This window comes from Typopeltis vanoorti, chromosome 4 (assembly GCF_054136105.1).
Source record: "Typopeltis vanoorti isolate ZY-2024b chromosome 4, IOZ_Tvanoo_1.0, whole genome shotgun sequence".
NCBI classification, from domain to species: Eukaryota; Metazoa; Arthropoda; class Arachnida; order Uropygi; family Thelyphonidae; genus Typopeltis; species Typopeltis vanoorti.
The window spans coordinates 67,854,542-67,875,536 of record NC_143552.1 but is presented as its reverse complement, the minus strand read 5'-3'; the positions used below and the strand labels follow the sequence as shown (position 1 = coordinate 67,875,536).

The 20,995-nt window shown below is 37.3% G+C and overlaps 1 protein-coding gene across 2 annotated transcripts in view; it reads left to right on the top strand.

Annotated features, from left to right (window-relative positions):
* LOC150107381 (RNA-binding region-containing protein 3-like) overlaps nucleotides 1-20,995 on the top strand; it is a 168,588-nt gene that overhangs the window by 94,217 nt on the left and 53,376 nt on the right. For both annotated transcript variants that reach the window (XM_090391245.1, XM_090391244.1), the window contains exon 9: nucleotides 7,871-7,965. In XM_090391245.1, coding sequence (XP_090247371.1) covers nucleotides 7,871-7,965 — 95 coding nt within the window. The remainder of the gene's footprint in view (nucleotides 1-7,870; nucleotides 7,966-20,995) is intronic.

Here is a 20,995-nt window from a genome sequence, read left to right as displayed (position 1 = left end):
GAGCCTTTTCTACATCAAGTATTGATATATATACACTTCAGATTGCATTTTTCTTTTTATCATCATCTCTGATTCCTTTTATAGTACTCTTTTTTCCATTACTTTTATCAGCAATATTCAGGATATTTTACCACTTTCATGATATTTATCATATAAATTCTTACCAAAGTTTTCTGATGTCTTTTGTTTAGCTACTTGTACAGTTACATTTGTTTTGTATTCTTTTAGGGCATTATGCTGAGTTATTGGCTTGAAACTTTCCATAGGATTTCTTCTTTTACAAAAATGTCTCATTACTTATTAATTCTACCATAGAGTTCTGATTTTGTATCCTTGCAGACAGCTAAAGCATGTGTAGCTGTCTGCAAGGATACTCAACTGAATCAGGCATTGTATTCAAAGTTTGTCGCTGATACTCCAAGGTATGGTTGTTGTTTTTTTTTCGGGCTTTCTTTTTCTTAAATAATAATAATTATTATTATTATTATGAAGGACTCATTGAGTAAGGTCATGTATAACCCACACCAACTGTCACACCTTTTCTTAAACTTGTTCACACTAGATGCACTCACTACTTCAATGAGCAAAATATTTTGCTCATTTCACTGTTCTGTAAGAGAAAAATTTTTTAACTGCACACAAACTTAACACTTCCACAGATGCTCTGTTCTCCTCTTTCCACCTTCTGTATAACAAAAAATTTCATCCGTCGATATCGTATAACATCCTTAAAGAAGTTTATAGACCTCTATCATATCACGCCTCTTTCTCCTGTTTACCAGTGTATGTAGTCTCGTACTCTCAATCTGTCTCCCTCATAATCTACCATAATCCCTATACCATCTTTGTTACTCTTCTTTGCACCCTTTCCACAGCTTCATTAACCTCCACTTAGGAGACAAAATCTGCATATAGTTGGGTTGTATACAGGTGTGGTTGTATAAAGGATTTGAAGTAGCAAAATGATTTCCTTATCCTTACATGCAAACATGCATTTCAACATAACATCGCAGTTATCCTCTGAATTGTGTTTACAGTTTTTGCCATATGAATTATGAACTTTAAATTCCTATAACTCCAAGATCCCTAGCCTCTTCAGTTTCTCACATTATAATCCCACCAATATAATATGACAGTAATGGCCAAATCCTTGCTCATGAGGGACTTTTGGTTTTTCTTGTGTTTATCATAAAAGATAAAAATAAAAGTATTTTTCAGAGACTTATAAATAACATACATACATACAATAATGAAGATCCACTCTAAGCCTTCTGTGAGCAAACTAATTAAACTGTATTAATTGTGAATATAATTATATACATTGTATGTATTTTGAACGATTAAATTTTTTCGAAAATATCTTGTGGTTTGCAGACATCTGAAAAACATCCTATATGGTTCTTGGGCCAAGAAAACATGGCCCCCAATAATATGCCAATGGAAATCTTACTGCATCAAAAAGGACTGATCTCTGGGATATAACACTGGTCACCTTAAATCTGGCTGATTCACATCCACTGTATACCTCTTTTCGTATGGATATGAGGGGATCTGGAAAGTTCTGATAAACCTAGAACAAAAATGATATTAAATATACAACCACAAGAAAGAACTCATTTTAAACCTCAATGTTTCATCAAACTGTAATAATTGATTCTTTTTGTCTCTTTAACAAAAATATTTTCAAAAATATTTTTGTTCTAGGTGTTTATCAGAGCTTACCAGATGCCCCTCTTTTATGGTACCTGTCTGGATCTCCAATTCAAGAGTTTATTTTCCAAATTCATATCATGCAACAGCCTTTCATGTGGTATCCATTCTTTTTATCCAACTCATCTGTAGCATTATTATAAAATATCCATTCTTTTTATCCCGAGGGTGCTTAAGGGTCAAAGCTGTATAACTGAGAGGAGACCTCCACATAGCCTTTAAAGGAATGCGGAGAACCGACCAGGGCTTCTGACCTAATGTCCAATCCTCACCTTCTCGTGGTGCACCCTGTTGGGTATCTACTTTGATACTGAACGAACGAGGATGGGCTGGCAATTTGGGATTTAGCCAACCAAATTGTATTCTTATTGGTTAAACCAAAATAAAAAATGATGGTACAACATGACAAAATTTCATGCTGGCTGGAGCGTAGCCCGGTTAAACAAGGCCCCCGTTGTTTTCGCCAGGGAACCAGGGCAAACAGCGAAAAGTCAGCTACTGGAACAAATCTGAAAACAAACCCCAACTCAACATCACCAGAGTTAAAGATCGGTACTATCAACGTAAGAAGCCTGAATGGCAAAGAAATGGAGCTAGCTGAGGAATTAGATAAGTACCAGATCGACATAATAGGGGTAACTGAAATAAAAAAAGACCAAAACTGGTGAGATCTTTCTGAGCAATAAATACAAAATGTTATATTCAGGCAATGACAATCAAGGAAAAGAAGGAGTAGCCATAGTATTCAACACAAAATACGAGGCTAATCTTCTTGAATGGCAGTCAGTCTCAAGTAGAGTAATGTGGGCAAATATGAGAATGGGGAACTGGACAATGAGACTTATTTGTGCCTATGGTCCCACAGAAGGTTCTACTAAGGTAGAAGTGGAGGGATTTTTTGAGGCTTTAGAAAAAGCAACTGACACAATGAAAAAGGAAAAGTTGGTCCTTGTTGGGGATCTAAATAGCAGAGTAGGAAATGATTGTGAGACATACAAAAATATTTTGGGAAAATTTGGAGAAAATAGCAAAGCTAATAATAATGGGAAATATCTGTTGGATTTCTGCTCAGGACATGAACTGGTTATTACTAACACCATGTTCCAACATAAAAATGTGCACAAATTCACATGGAGGGAAGAGGCAAGGAATAAGAAAAGTCTCATTGACTATGTTATTGTTGATAGTGATGTTTTCTCCCTGGTGCAGGACATCAGAGTGTACAGAGGATTTGAAATTGGAAGTGATCATTATTTAGTCTTGAGCAGGATAAAATCGAATTTCATATTGAAAAGAATAACATGTAAGAAAGTTTTAAAACAAATAAAAGTTGAGCAGCTCTCAGATGTGAACTGTAGACTAAAATACAGAAAGATTATTGAAAAGAAAATGAAAGAGTTTGAGAACAGGAATCAAACCTTGGAGATTCAGTGGCAAACTCTGAAGAAAACATTGATTGATTCTGCCAGAGAGGCATGTGGTGAGGTTATGTGCAAGGATAAAAAATTCAGAACTCCCTGGTGGACACAGGAAGTTAAAGAGGCAGTGAAGGAAAAAGAGAAAGCATATCAAAAGTTCTTGGCAAATAAGTCAGCTTTTACTCTTACAGAATACAGAGACAAATGTAAGAAAGCTAAACAGTGTGTAAAACTAGCTAAACAAAAGTCATGGGAAGACTTTGGCAAGAATATAGAAAATAAATATCAAGAAGGTGGCAAAATATTCTGGAGGTTGTTGAAGAAGCTTAGGAATGGAGGAAAGAGTGCTGTAAAAGGAATTAGAGATGATAAAGGTGAAATGAAAACAGGAGAAAAAGATATCCTTGAAGTATGGAGTAATTACTTTGAAAAACTGCTAAATGAAACAAGCAGTGATGACAGCACAGTGATAAAAAACACTGACCAGGCATGCAGTCAGGAATACATATCCATACTGAAGTAGAAAAAGCCATCAAAGGCTTGAAATGTGGAAAGGCAGCAGGAGTAGATGAAATTCGACCAGAATTTATGCCATCTGTTGACGCCCCTAATCTTGCTTAGGACTCTCATATCTGTGGTCTCAAGTCTTTGATCAAGTATTTTATTTCTAATCCAACTCTCAGATTCGTAAGTTAAAATTGGTTTGAAAACTGTCTTATATATACAGCTAATTTAGTGTTTTGACTAATTTCTTTCTTATTCCATATAAATTTATTCAGTTGACTTCCTACCATACCGGCTTTGTTGATACTGTTGTCTATTTCCATATTTAATTTACAATTTTCACTAAAAATTGTGCCTAAGCAGCTTAAATGTTCTAGTTGTTCTATAGTTTCTTCATTCACGGTGCAGTTGATATTTATCAATGTTTCTGCCTATTTTCATTCTCTGTCTTGTTATTGCTGATTTTCATACTAAATTTCTTACAACAGTTATTCAGTTTAGCCAGGGGAATCTTGCAGACTTGTACTTATTTAAAAGTATAACATCATCTGCATAAAATGAAGAGCTGAGATTAGCATCTTCAATTTTGATATCAGGTTTAATACTGCTTTTCTTCATATAGATAATGATAACAGAGGTTCAGCAATTCTAACTACTGACTTACAACTCATATAAAGATTAAGTATATAATGCCCCATTGATACCATATAACTGTAGCATTTTGAATAGCTTTTGTCTTATTGGGATTATCTTATCTTTATTTTATTATATTATCTTTATTTTATCTTAGTATACTTGGCGCCTTGTCATATGTGTTTTGCAGGTCCAAAAAACTTAAATTCAGATCTTTCTTATATTCTCACAATTTCTCTACTAAAAAGTGAAAGTCGTAAAGTGAAATCTGATTCTGACAGCCTCTATTTGGCCTGAATCCAGCTTGTCACCAAGCTTCCCTTCTACAATCCTTCACCATTTCTCAAGTATACTTGCATAAATCTTACGAGGAACACACAGTAGGGAAATACCTCTCTAATTTTCACATTGAGTTTTATCCCCTTTTTGTATATGAGTACTATGAGAGCTCTACTCCAATCATCTGGAATTTGTCCCTCTGTCCAGGCTTTCTGAACTATGCAGTGCAGCCACTGCAAGACTTTTATACCTCCATACTTGAGCATTTCTGGTCAAATTCATCTTCTCACTACTTTTCCATATTTCAGGCTTTTGATGGCTTTTTCTACTTCAAGTACGGATACTGTTGAGTGTTTTATACCACTGTGCTGTCTCTTGCTTTAGTTAGCAATTTTTTGAAGTAATTACTCCATACATGAAAGATATCTTTTTTCTGCAGTTTTCATGTCACCTTTATCATCTTTAATTCCTTTTACAGCACTCCTTCCTCCATTTCTGAGCATTTTCAACAACCTCTAGAATCTTTTGCCACCTTCCTGTTATTTATTTTCTATGTTCTTGCCAAAGTCTTTCCATGACTTTTTTTTAGTTAGTTTTACACAGTGTTTAGCTTTCTTACATTTGTCTCTGTATTCTCTAAGAGCACAAACTGACTTATTTGCAAGGAATTTTAATTTTCAATATGCTTTCTTTTTTTCCTTCACTGGATCACCAGTTTTCTCTCAGATTGATCCCTACATGTAATGGTGTCCCTTAGGGGCTCTATCATTTCACCAGCCCTCTTCCTGCTTTATATAAATAACCTGCTCTCGTTGACTGCAAATGCTATTTATAGTTTTGCTGATGGTATCATTCTTGTCCTACTGATACAACAACCCTTGCAGTGCTCAAACATTTGAAGCTTAAAGATCATCTGTAATAAGTGCCCTGAACATTGAACTTCACAGTATCCTTGATTGGGGTGAAAGCAACCTACTCAATTTCAGTGATTCCAAAATGCAATTTTGTTTATTTTCTCATAAAAAAATACCTCAGATCTTTGCCACTTTTGATAAAGCTCAGCTCAGAAATCAAGGACAAATCTTTCTTCTCAGACTGACTCTTACTCCAAACCTTTCTTAGCATAATCATATCACTTCTGTAGCATCTTGAGCTTCCAAAAAAAACATGCCATCCTTTTCCGTTCAAGACAGTAATTCTCTGCTGAACAGTTACTACCCTGTATAAATCCGGAATACAACCAACATTGGAATTTTGTTCTGATGTTTGGAGCAGTGCAGCTAAGATCTAAGACCTAAAAATTCTTGATGCTGTTCAGAAAAGAGCAGTCCAGTTGATTAATGACATTTCTCTTACACACACACACAGACACTCTCTTCAGCCACTCTTCCATAGAAGATCAGTTTCTGCATTATGTCTCTTCTACAGATATTTCCACGGCCATTATTCAGGAGAACTAGCATTCGTTATTATTATTAAAAGAGTCCTCCAGAGAGTCAGATACTCTTTGAGGGGAGGCCACATACTACACGCACCAGCTACTATACTTGTTCTTGAATTCATTCACACTGTTTGTGCGCACACATACACACAACATACAATGGAAATCCATTCAAAAATTCCAGTCACTCACTGCTCTGAGAGAAAAATCTAGATCTTGTCCCCCTTCTTAACAGCACTCATTCTCAGCTTCCAAGGATGCTCCCTTCCTTTTACCACCCTTAATAAAATGAAAAATTCCATCAACTGAAATCCTCTATGACCCTTTCAGAAGTTTGGAAGTTTCAATCATATCACCCCTCTTTCTCTTGTTTATTCTACAAATTCTCAATCTGTCTTCATAATCAATATTCCACAATCCTGATATCATTTTTAACACTCTCCTTTGCACTCTCTCTCTACTATATACAAAATACTGTATCGGAAGCAACGGAAACCAAGAGACCATACCTGCACACAATAGTCCAAGTGAGGTCTTATCAAAGTCTTGTAAAGAGGCAAAATGACATCCTTATCTTTACGTGTGAATGTTCATTTCAACATCACAATTATCTGAGTTACATTTGCAATCTTTGCTACATGGCCCCTGAACTTTAATTTGCTATCTACTGACAGTCCAAGATCCCTAGCCTGATCAGTTTTTTTGGCATAATCCCACCAATATAATACGACATTGTGATATCTAATCACACCAAATTGCATGATTTTACATTTACTGACATCCATTTTTTCATGCCCATGATTCCAGCCTATTCAAATCATTCTGCAAGTAACATTATATCAGCTGCATTCCTTATTACCCTGCCTATATTTGTATCATTAGGAAATAGCTGTATGTTGCCTGTCATATCCTTCCTAATATCATTAATGTACAGACTGAATAACAGTGGCCCATGGACTTATCCTTGTGGTGCACCACTGGTTACCTTTAATCTTGCAGACTCACATCCCACATATTCCACTTTTTGATGTCTGTCAGTCAGCAATTCTCTTATCTGCACTAATATTTTTAATCTTAACTATAATCTGCAATTTATGCAACGGTCTTTCATTCTGTATTCTGTCAAAAGCCTTTGCAAAATCCAAAAGTATCATGGTGTATCCATTCCTCTTGTCTAGCTCAGTGGTAACATTATTATAGAATGTGAACAAATTGTTCAAACATGACCTTCCCTTAGTAAATTCATGCTGTTCATTGCAAGATAGAGATTCTCTGTCAACCCATTTCTAAATGTGAACCCTAATCAACTTTTCCAGAATCTTCACCATCACCACTCCTGAGATATTGATTAGTTGATAGTTGGATACGTCTAATTGGATTCTAGATTGTGTCTTAAGGACATTCTTGATATCATAGAGCATAATGGTAATTATAGCATGGTCAGAAAAGGTTGAATTTGGGGAGGAGGCATGTTTTGTATCATGGATTTAGACTGTGAGACCAATGGTACATTAATTTCTTTTCATATAGGTGTTTAAGAGAGTATGCTGTTTGACTCTATTATTTATTAATAAGCATAGAATTTGTACTTGGTTGATGGTGGTGGCATGTTATTATAATGGAGAAAGAAGTGATATTATGGCCTTCTTAATTAGACAGATCAGAAAAAAGCAAAGTATTGTGAATGGGGATTTTATTTTAATATTGGAGATACTGACAGTGAAAAAGAAACTTTCTGCTTATAATATAAAGTGTAATAAAAATTTGAATGTAGCTTGCTGTGTATGATTTTAAGAATATTAGTGCTACTCTTGATGTTATTTTGATAAAATACCATATAAAAAAATCTTATTAATGCTTTCATAAAAAACGTTTTCTTTGTTAGAGATGAAATCATTGTCTGTGTTTAAAAGCTATCAAGTTGGAGAACCTACTTCAAGATTATACATAAAGAATCTTGCAAAACAAACTGATGAAAAAGTAAGATAAATATTTAAGAATTTTTAGTACTTTTTTTTTTTTAAAAATAAGTTTTTTTATACCCTTCTGGAAGATCCACTGTGTTATATCAAGAATCCTGTCACATATTTATGATCATACATATGGGCAATTTTGTTTTATTATATTATTTTATTTTTTGGAAATGAATCACTTCTGATAGCAAAATACAATTATAGAAATGTTTTTTTATTCAAATACTGATGCAATTTATTATATTCTACATCTTTTTGTCATTGCTGAGTTAATTGGGATTAAACAGATGTAGGAGTTTATCAGAAAATGCCAATTTCTACATAATAAGAGCTAATGGCCAGCATTCTAAAAAAACTGATGTAACTCTTTTTTGCATTGATACTGCAAAAAAGTAAATTACATCTTTTTATATCAAATTTAAATGCTATAGATATGTAAACCTGGAGCTGACATTACATTAGTGCTACTCATGGTTCAGATGAGTGACTTCATCATTAGATTTAGCTGTCTGGATCTGCTTTCCTTAATAAGTGTTCAAAATTAAAGAACTAAATAAATATAAAAATCCAAGTACAGGTAACCCTCGTATAACACAGTACTTATAAAACGTGGTTTCGATATAATGCGGTCTAAAAATTGTACTAACCTTGTTGAATGCAGTACTTATACAACGCTGTTTCGATATAAGGCAGTTACTACAAACTCCAGTAACCCTTTATCTTTTCATATATTTTTCAACTCGCGACTTAAAAATCAAATTTTATCTTCGTTAAATTTGTGTCTGCCCGTATTGCGCATGTAGTTATAAATAGCAAATTTATATTAGGGGAAATACCCTTTAGTGCATGTACGTCACTTGTTTACCATATAAAGTATTTATTGTTCAAAATTGTCTTCGTTTTCTGCCAGGAAAGAGCATTAAAAATCATAAGTGTGTTAATCTCAAGCTGAACACTTTATTTTTTGGTGAGTTACATATAATATGTAATACTTTTTTTTATGTAAAGAACATTATTTTTATAGTAATAGCCACTTAGAGTGCTTTTGTGATATACGCGTTTGTTAATAGGGATAAATCCACCCACTGTAAACTGCCAAGGTAACAATTGAACAAGACTGAAGATACATTCGGTTTCGATCAGCACATGAGACTCAACCTCCACGAACTTCTTCATAAGTGCTCCAATCTCTTCAATAGTGAATTAATTGAGGGAAATAGATTTAAATGAGGAGGAACTGGTACCATTAATAGATGACGTCGAACCAAATGGCAGGGAAAGCTCTGCCAAAGATTCTGATTGTGATGAATCCGTTAAAGAATTCAGTTTAAAGAAATTAGCAGAAGGATTGGACTTGGCAAGAAAGTTATTTTATGGATAATGATCTCTCAGTGGAGCGCTCCGGAAAATTCACGAGACAACTGGATATTTGTTTAGCTCCATATTATGAACTTAATAAAAAATTGCAGCATAGTGGTAAGCAAGATCTTATTACTGACTTCTTGATAACTAAACCAGCCAAAGTACACAATGAGAATTATACAAATGATGTAAAAGAGATTTCAAGTGATGACGACATCCGGCCACTCATAAATATCACCTCAAGAACATCTATAAAATGTTCTTTTTGAAGACAGTGATGACAATTAAAATATGCACTTTATTTTATTTTGCTTAAAACTAAATGCATTATGTGCAATGGGAAGTTTATGTAAAATTTATAATTTTTTATAATTTTATACTATGTATTTGTTTCATAGTTTGTTTTCTTAATTTACATGAATTACCTGAATTAAATAAAAATATATTTTTGTTGGATATGTCATTGTTTATATATTAAAAAAAAAAATGATTTTGGAACCTAACCCTACTTTTTCTATGTGATCTGAGTCTCGCATAACACGATTTACATAACGCAGCATTTTTGTGGGACCTAATATCCGCGTTATACAAGGGTTACATGTATATAACTAGAACAGATTAATTCATTTTCAATTAAAGCCAGATTTCCTCTTAAATGACTTGCCAACACAATTAAAATAATGAAATAATATGGGAGTGTCTTTAATGCCACATAAATTGGAGGTGTATATGATTTTGGTAATGCAAAAATAAATAGGTAAATAATAAAATATAGCTTTTCTCTCACACTCTGCACATAGACTGATTTCAATTTGTGTTGATGGGAGAAATGAATTCGGATGTATATTGCTTGTGATTTATTTTATTTATTTATTTACTTCATCATCATCATCAAATTGCTGAGTTGTATCCTCAATGGGTGTATAGGATGTTGTGATAGGACTACATGAAGAACTTACGTCATTACTAACTTCCTGTCAACAATTTTCCTCCAAATCAATCTGTTATTTGTCAAGACTTCAACATTATCAGATCTTATGTTTCTGTTTTCTAAGGCAATTTTTACTGTATCATTCGACCTACATCTTAGTCTTCCTCTTGGTCTTTTACCTGCCAACTTGGCAGAGAACACTTGTTTTGCTAATCTTTCCTCTCCTATACACCTAAGATTAGCTCAGCTAACACATTCCTGGATGCTAACAATGTGGAGTTCTTTCCTAATATCCTCATTTTTAATATGATATTGTCATTGATGCTATCTGTTCACGCCCCTAATCTTTCTAAGGACTTTCATCTGAGATCTCAAGTCTTTTTTTTTTTTTCAAGTGTTTTATTTCTAACCCAGCTCTCAGATCCCTACTTGGTTTATCTTCTTGACCCTGAGTATGCACTCTAATACTGCCCCACTCAAACAATCCTTGATCACTTCCCATGCACTAATGATATTCATTCCATGTAGTTATTTTATGCCACGGCACTGCTCCAAGTTGCCTCCTAAGTTTGTCATAATCACCAGCTTTGTAGTTCCACATAAACCCTTTCTTCACTAAAATTTCCACATGTTGAGTTGCATACTGCAGTTATAGATAGGTCTTCTGATGCTGTTACCAGATCCACACCTCAAATCACTGGTCCCTTCCATCATATGCTGTTGCAGATAATTATCCCTTAGTAACTCTATAAATTCCATTTCTATTTTGCCATGTGCCCTTTCCTCCTTCCAATCTATATCACCATAGTTGAAGTCTCCCATGATAATTGCTCGCCTGCACTTATTGTGCTAATCTGCTGATGCATGTTGTTCACATCTTCTGGATCCCGATGTCTATAGCAGCAACCAACAATATATTTGGTTCTGTTGGCCTATCTCACACCAGCCTCAAATGAACCATTTTCATCAGATGTACAATCTTCCTTAACTTCTATTTTTGTTGGTTGAAGTTCTTCAGCTAGCATTAGTAATACTCCTCTTCCTGCCTGTTTCCTCTATCTTCTCTGAAAATACAATATCCATTACATTCTGTCCCGGTAACTACACCATTCTCTGACAACCAGGTCTCACTTGATTCCAATAATTTCTGGCCAAGTTGAGCTGACCAATGCCAAAAACTCCTTCTCTTTATTTCTTATACTTTGGACATTCATGTACATGCATTTGAACATCCCCTTGGGCCCACACTTGTCCTTACATAATGTCATTACCTGACCTTTCAGATTCGAAACCTGGGACTCTGCACCCAGTTCTTCACAATCATTCCTGGACTTATCTATCCCAGGGGTGACTATTTCTGCACAGTCATTCATGCACTCACACTCATTTGTCCCAGGGGTGACTGGACACATGCTCGATTGCTCCCCCCTCAGTATCTCTAGTTTCCCTGGTTTTGCACTTCCAAACTCTCACTGAACGATTTCTCCAAGCACTTATCTCCAAAAATCATTTAAGTGCCCCATCAGGTTCATGTGTCCATCAAATTCACTCTGCAAATCTATAAACTGCACACCATTCCTCCTGCACAATCTTCTCATTGACTCGTTGGCAGTCATGACCCTTCCTAATTCTGTCCTACATTACCAAGGCAACAGACTCACAATCTTTACTTTCTTACTCTTCATTTTTACTTCTTCTTACATAACTTCTCTCATTGCATATTTCTCACCTTTCAAATCATTTGTGCCTGCTAAAACAAGTAACTTCTTCACTTCTTTCTTCTGCAAACTTAAAGCTTCACTAACATTCTTTACATTTGCATCTGGAAAACATGCTTTTGTCACTTTCTCATTGAGTATACCTCTTGTCATTGAATTCCCCCCCCCATACAACACTATTTCTTTTCTCCCAGTTTCTCACACTTTTATGCTTTTCCCATTCACTCTTTCATTCCCTGTCCTTCTGTACCATGTGCCAATCATTTGTCTTGTGAAGGAGTCTGCATAAGTGTGTTTGCTTCTTTCTGCACTGGCATTTCATCATCCACATTATTACTTTCAACCACTTTCTTCAAACTTTCATTAGTATTTCATGCACTATCATTCACTGCTACTGCTACATTCTCCACAACTTCAACAATCCTAACTATAATATCTGTCACTTTCACTCCCAACATCGCTTGCATTTCTTATACTTGCTTATGAAACATTTCTGACAAATAATCTCTCTGTTCTTGCTCTCATACCACAAACCATTCACTCTTGGCAATGAATATATTAAACACACACACACACACACACACACACACACACACACACACACACACACACACACACACACACACACACACTATATTACACTAAATTCTGCACGTTTATCAATCAATATCAATGTCTTTGCACCACTTTTCTTGTATGCATTGGTGCCATAATGAAGTTTTTGAAAGAATATTACGTAATAATAATAGTCAAGACTAAACAACACAATCAAAAATAAACAAAATACCACCAATTATATTCAATAATATTGCCAATATCTACTAAAAAATAATGACTTATCTGAGCAACATTTGTATAGCCATTGCAACTAAGGACAATGCTAGTGGCCCTTGCCATGGCTGCATGATTACTCTCACCAGTTGGCAGCAATGTAGCCAACCGTTAAAGACAAATCCTCTGATGAAAATCCTAGATCCAGGAGTACATGATGCCACAGCACAGGTAATTATTCCTTACTAGCTGCATAAATTCCATTTTCTTCTGCTCATTCCAAAATTGGAATGGGATAGTCATTACAAAGTATAAGAGGAGTTGTGACCTGCCCAGGGTTCTGCACTTTATGTACACTAATGCCAGAAATATTTGGAACAAGGGGGAAGGTGTTTTTGGCATTGGTTATTTCATTCCTGGCCAAAAGTTATTGGCATGAGATGTGGCCGACAGAAGATGTTAGTTATTGAGATAGAATGGTAAGGGGTATAGTATTTCTAAAGAGGATACGGAGAACAGGATGGAGTATTACTGACGATAGCAGATGAACTGTAGTCTAAAAAAGAGTGGGGGGGGGGAGAGATCAGCAGGAGGTCACAGACACAGAAGATAGTGCATTTTAGTTTGATAACCTTAAATACGCTGTCAACAGGACAAAATATATTGTCAGCTGCTGCTATAAATTAGGGGATGTGGTGGATGGTATACATTGTCAAGTATTTTCATTTAGTGAAGGGCGATCAATTATTGTGGGAGACTTCAACTATGAGAGACATAAATTCAAAGGAGCCAAAGAAAATGGAATTTATGCAACTACTAAAGAATAATTACCTGTGCTGTGGCATCATGTATAGAGAGTCCTGGATCTAGTATTTTCATCAGTGGATTTGTCTCTCACCAATTGACTACATTGCAGCCAGTTGGTGAGAGTAATCATGCAGTCGTGACTTGGCAGGTGGCTAAATGTGGAATTTTCATTAAAGAAAAGATATATATCAGTCAGAGAGCTGGTAATTATGATAAACTCTGGAGAGTGCTTGTGGCATAAGAAACTGTGTATATGTGTTGGGTTGGGGGAATACAATGCTGTTTCTTTTGCATGACATTAGTAGTGCATGGGAAATGGTTAAGGGATGTTTGAAGGAAGTTAACAGACTGCCTTGAGTCAGGAGAATAAATCAAGTGGGAATTAAATGGATGAGGCATCATTAAACAGGAGCTATAAAAAAGAGAAGTTTATGAAAAGAAAGGTGCAAGCTCATGAGCAGTACAGTTTTTGGACCAGAACGGTAACCAATATAGTAAGGAAAACAGAATTAGAGTACAGGGAGAAATTAGCTGAGCAAGCCAAAGGTAATTCCAAAGTGTACTTTTGGTATGTATCAAGTAAAAGAAAAAAAAATGATTAGCAGAATAATTTTGATGAAATTGATGAATGTTGATGGTACTGAGTTAATTGAAGTTTGATTGAAGAATACAAACTATAGAATTACTAAGTGATCACTTTGCAAAGGTGTATCATCAAGGTAGAAACATCACTGTAAAAGATATGACAAGAGTTAATGTGGAAATAGTGTGGTAGATGAAATAAAGACACATAAGATATTACAGAACCTTTATGTGAATACAGCTGTAGAATTAAGTGGGGGTATCAGTTCACATATTATGTGAATGCGCTAGGTAATTGGCATTGTCTTTAACCAGATTGTTTGTCTCAGCTCTTGTAAGGTATCAAGTAGAAAAGGGGAGGGGGAATAGTTCCTTTGCTTAAAGGAGGTGTCAAAAAAGAGGTAAATTATCAACCAATCTGCATTTCAGGAGTGGTGGTTCAGGTATTTGACAAGTTAATTAAGGACAAAATTCAGAAATGGTGGATATTGGGATTAGGATACTGTAGAGGGGACTGCATGGTTTTGTGTAGGATTATGCATCAGTAATTCACTCATTTTTTAAATAAAGTAATAGCTCAGTTGGATAAAGAGAATTCTTACACAATGATACTGCTGGACTTAGCAGAAGTATTTGACAAGATACTGCATATAAAATTATGTGATACAAATTGAAACAAATGGGTATGAATATGACATAGGTAATGTACTTAAGAAGAGGGTTGCTGAGGATACACAACAGAGTAGTTTATGGAGGAGTAGAGTCCAGGAGAATACCTATGACTAGCAGTATGTTGCAGGGTTATATTCAGTTGTTTGCTGACACTACAAAACTGGGTAACATAATAGTCAATAAAGGTGATGTAGCAACCTTACAGAATGATTTATTTAAATAACTGTTGCTGTTGGAGAATAGCTGTCAGTTTATTGACAGGTATTCTCCAACAGCAATGTTATGCATTTTTTGATGAAAGGATTACTATCTGTAATAAATTTAGTTTAATCCTTTATTCAAGTGTAAGCAAACAAAGTTTGCACCTGAAAATATCTTCAGGACTGAGGGTAAAGTGGTACAAAATAAACTTCCAACGATTACTATCTGTATTACTACATTTGGAACCAGGCTTCATAAAATTCATGAAGCTAAGGATTTAGGGGGTGCTGATAGACTGTGAGTTAAAGTTCAGAGGGCATATTGCAAAAGTGGCTAAAATAACTCATAGGATTACATGGTTATTGAAAACCATTAACAAGCAGAGACGAGTTTGTTATTATACCTCTTTATAAAGCCTTGATATGACCCCACCTGGACAGCTATGCACAGATCTGGTCACTTAGTTATCTTAGGGATGAGGAGGTGGAGAAGACAGAAGTGAAGGAGGGAGGGACTAAGATGGAATGTGAACAGATAGTTTTTCTGGGTTACAGAAATCGACTGATAGGCAGAAAGGAGGATATGATAGAGACATATAAGTTACTTAAGGGTTTTATAGGATTAATGTAGAATAGATTTTTCACTACATCACTAGTGGAGTGGAGGGAGAACCAGGTATCATCCCAGAAAATTGATTAAGAGTGTGGTTAGCATTTCTTTGCTTGGAGAGTGGTTTATTTATTTCGTGTGTGAACTACAGAAAATGTAAGAGCATATATAAATGGTTAAAAACATACATTTAAAAGAATAGACATTAAAGAAATAGAGATTAAAGCATACATTTAAAAGAATAAACAAAAAAAAAGTTCAGATAAAATGCTACTTGCATAAAATATTAAGTAGAAACATAAAATGTCAAATTTCACTCATCCAGTGACTAATATACTTTAACACTTTCATTGCCAAGCTGAAAATTGGAATTTCGTGTGGTGGCCAATTTTTTATTTATTTTTTTTATTTAGTTAGTGACGTCCACGCGATAACATGTGATCGGCCATTTGGTGAGAACTCGCATCACGCAATATCACGTGATTGGCAATGAACGTATTAAAGCTGTTTCATTACACTGCATTAAATCTTCTTGGGTACATATATTATTAATGTCTATTAGGCAGCAGCATTATTGCCTCAGGGGCTCACTTTAGTGAGTATGGGCATGGCAAACCTGAGGTACCTGATGCTGGAGCATGCCTTACTTCATGTAATATACATCTGTTATATTATCTGTAGACTGGTCCCTCCTCTTCCTCCCTTGATTCTTTCTTTCTTCTCTTCTTGCTCCTTCCCCTGAATGCTATTAGAGTGTTCGAGGGGAATCTTTCCTATTTTGCTGTGTCATATTTCGTCTTGTGCTAACATTATCAAACACTGTAACATGATCAGGCCATCAAAAACTGTTCATACCGCATCATCTGTTGCGCGGGTTACCAAGGGACACATTCGGGTTTTAGGCAGAGGGACCCGATCGAAAAATATGTTACAGTCTCCCTTAGACACCATTCCTCAGCACTCTGCTAGAGGAAACTCCATCAATGGGCCCACTATCCATTTGGGGAGGTGGCACAGTGCAAAGAAATGGTTCTGCAAAAGGATGAAAATGGCAACGACAACGGCACCAGACTATGGCTTTAGGCAACTGGAACATCTTCTCTCTGACAGGGAAGGAGTTGGAACTGGTTGAGGAAGCCAAGCGCTACCGGCTAGACTTAGTCGGGCTTTCTTTGACCAAGAGGAGAGACTCTGGAACTCGATCTTGATAAGGGGTGGAAGCTCTACTACTCTGGTGTGAGCCCGACAATGTCTGCTCAGGTGGGTGTGGGGATGCTCACAAGCCTCCAGCTGTCAGACTGTGTTGCTGAGTGGATCCCATTGGGGGGAGGGGTATGTGTGTTAAGGCTTCAGATGAAAAACCATGATTTGGCTGTGGTGCAAGCCTATGCGCCTAATCTGGAGTCAGAATACTCTGCCTTCTTAGAGGAAGTGGATGCTGCTTTTGACAGGGTGGCAGACATGGAATCAGTCCTGCTAATGGGTGACTTTAATGCACATGTTGGAACAGATGACCAGACATGGAGGGGCGTGGTTGGGAGGAACGGTGCCCCTGACTTTAACGCGAATGGGTTGAAATTATTGGACTTCTGTTGTACTAACAGCTTGTCCATAATGAATACCTTCTTCCAGCACCGAGAAGTCCACGAGTATACCTGGTACAGGGATACACTAGAACAAAGGTCTCTGATTGACTTCTTTATTTATAGTCTCAGCAGACCTATTTTCCTCAGTGTTGGCTGTTCGTGTGAGAAGAGGGGCAGAACTGTCAACTGATCACCACCAAGTTGTATGCACTCTACGGCTTCAGAAACCAGATGCTGCCATCAACGCTGGTAGGCCTAAGCAGCTATACTGCGTGAATTGGGAAGCATTGGAAAATGAGGCTGTGAGGAAGAATTTTGCAGATGACATTTCCTCCAGGTTCAAATCCCAAGCATAATGCAGATGTTGAGGAGTGGAAGCTGTTCAGAACAGCTGTCCCTGCCTCTGCACTCTCATGCTGTGGCAGAAAGCAGCTCAGCATTGCAACGGGCAGTGAGAAAAGGATACCTTGGTGGAACCAAGAAGTCCAAAAAACTGTCCGGGCAAAAAAGGAGTCCTACCTAACATGGCTTAGGATCAGGTCACCTGAGATGTGTTTGCAGTACGCTGAGGCATGAAAAGCTGCTGCTGAGGCAGTAAAGACAGCAAAGCAGAAGGCTTGGGAATCCTTTGGAGAAAGATTAGACTCATCCTATGCAAATGCAAACGAAGTATTCTGGCAGACCATCCGCTGCCTTCGAGGGAGGAAATCATGCACAGCAAGGGCAATTAAGGCTTCTGATGGTGCACTTTTAACAACCAAGAAGGATATCCTCCACAGATGGAGGGAATACTTAGAGAGCCTTCTTAACCCGGGTGGCCCAGCAGTTGTGGACATCCAAGAGGTGCAGATCGGGGCAATGACTAGTCTCACAGCAGAAGAGGTCCATTTAGCAATAAAATCGCTAAAATCTGGCAAGGCTGCTGGCGACAATGAAATTTGGCCCAAAATGCTAAAAGCTTTAAATCGAGACGGTGTTCTCTGGCTGACTCGAGTGTGTCAGGCTGCTTGGATATCTGGGCGAGCACCAAAACAATGGCAGACAGGCATAATAATACCAGTCTTCAAGAAGGGAGACCAGAAGGATTGCAGTAACTATCGTGGCATCTCTCTCTCTGCTCAGCCTGCCTGTGAAAGTGTATGCTAGGTGCTTGGAAAGACGGTGTAGGAGCTTAGTTGAGTCAAAGTTCCAGGAAGAACAATGCGGCTTTCATCCTGGTAGAAGCACAACTGACGAAATCTTCACTTTAAGGCAAGTCTTTGAGAAATCTTGGAAATATGCCAAGAATGTCTACACATGTTTTGTGGACTTGGAGAAGGCATATGACCAGGTTCCTCTGAATAAACTTTGGCAAGTAGTACAGGAATATGGAGTGGATGGCCGACTATTAGCTGTCATCAAGTCCTTGTATGAATGCCCAGAGTTTTGTGTCAGGGTAAACAGCACAAAGTCTGAACCTTTCACAGTCTCTGTTGGCCTCCACCAAGGGTGTGTTCTGTCACCCCTCCTTTTCATAATATTTATGGACTGGATTGATAGGCACAGCCAAGGCAGTGAGTGTGTCAGAATTGGAAGATGTAGCATTGAACGTTTGCTTTTTGCAGATGACCTAGTTCTGCTTAGCTCTTCCACAGATTACCTCCAGCAGACCCTGGATAGGTTTGTAGCTGTTTATGCAGATGCCAGAATGAAGATCAGTGTGGCCAAAACTGAATCATTTGTGGTATCAAGACAACCATCCCAGTGCACTCTACATATAAGTGGAGTTTAAATACCTTGGGTCCATATTCATGAATGATGGAAAATGGGACGTAGAGCTAGATACTCGAATTGGCTTAGCAAGCTCAATATTGCAGGAGCTTGGCCGTTTGGTAGTATTGAAGCGGGAGTTAAGCCAGAAGGCAAAGCTGACTGTCTTCAATACAGTCTATGTCCCCATCCTCACCTATGGTCATGAGAGTTGGGTAATGACCGAAAGAATGCGGACACGAATCCAAGCAGCTGAAATCAGGTTCCTTTGAGGAGTTGTGGGGCTGACAAGACTCGACAGAGTCAGAAGCTCTGCAATTCGAGAAACCCTCACTACTCAACCGCTGCTTCTCTGTGTTGAGAGATCACAGTTATGTTGTTACGGGCGCCTGTCAGAATGCCACAAGAGAGGCTCCCTCAGCAGGCCATCTTTGCCAAGCCAGAAGGTGGGAGGCCACGTGGAAGGCCAAGAACTCGCTGGATAGATTATATCCAAAACCTTGGGTGGACACATTTGGGAATCCCACCAGAACACCTGAGCTTGGTGGCAGAGGATCATGACCATTGGAAGTTCCTCTTGCAGCTGTTGCACCCTCAACCCAATTAAGAAAGGTGGGCCTTGAAGATGTATGTATGTATGTATGTATTAGACAGCATTGCAGAAGATGCTCCATGGTTTGTGTTTCACCACATGAGCAGCTGTCATTGTCAGTGTAGCCCCCCATCTAACCATGTTCTACGTTGATCTGCCCATTCCGGAATGAAGTCTATTCAATGTCTTCCATTTTTTTGCCAGATTAGATGTAAGTCAGAAGGAAGAGATTCATTTAAGTTCAGAGCCTCTGGAGATTGTTCTTGCCATGTTGTTGACCTTGTAATTTTTATGGAATCAACCAACAGTTCTACTGAGTGAGTAAACTTTTCCTTGATCTTAACCTCCTATGTACTGCGACATGTCCGTACGAAGGATGGTGTTCATCATTTAGTTGTTGTTTCCACTCATATGTACTCTGTGTTGTCCTTCTAATGTGAGGAAGTATTGTACCAGACAGTGAGTGTAGATGGTCAATTTTTGTAGGCTTAAGGCAGCCGATAATGTGCTGACATGTTTCGTTAAGAACCCTGTCAATAATTTTGATATGTGATGATCTTTCCCAGACAGGGCTAGCATGCTCAGCTGTTGAAAAGCAAAGTGCCAGTGCAGAGGTGTGCAGTACTTGTGGACTTGCACCCCCATTGCGATGATGTTAATCGGCTCAAAATATTAATGTTTGGGTTTTAGCTGCTATCTTCTCTATGTGTGTGCTTATAATTTAAGGTCCTATCTAATGTAACACCTAGGTAAGTTGGATATGGATAATTGACCAATTTCACACCATTCCATTCTAGATTCAACTCTCTCCTCACCTCTCTATTATTGAGATGGAAAAGACACATTTGGGTTTTACTGGGATTTGGTTTCAGTTGGATTTCCTTATAGTAAACTGTAAGGGCTTCTAATTCTTGTACTTTGATAAGATTGCTTCTCAATCTTATCAAAGGATTTTGCATGATGAGCTATTAGTTGTTAGTATATATAATGAAGAGAAGTGGGGAGAGAGAGCACACTTTCCTGGGGTAGACCATTTTACTGGCTATGCCATCTGCTCTTTTTTCCTTGAAATTCCACAAAGAATCTCCTTCTAAACAGCAGTGACCTAAATACCTCCACTAACTGATAGCTGTTTTTCATGATATAAATTTTGACTACGAGCCCTCAAGATTTAGTGTGTCACATGCTGCTGTCAAATCTATGAATACAACTCCTGTTGCTAACCCCCCTCTTTCAAAGCCATCCTCAATAAACTGTGTTAAATTTAATACTTGTCCAGTGCATGATCTACCTGGTCTAAATCCTGCTTGTTCTTTTATCAGCACTTTCTTTATTTCTGGACTTAATCTGTTCAAAAATTAACCTCTCATACAGCTTCAGCATTGAGCATAGGAGAGCTATAAGCCTGTATCTCTTTCAGTCTTCAGTAGGTTTACCTGGTTCCAGGATAGATATTA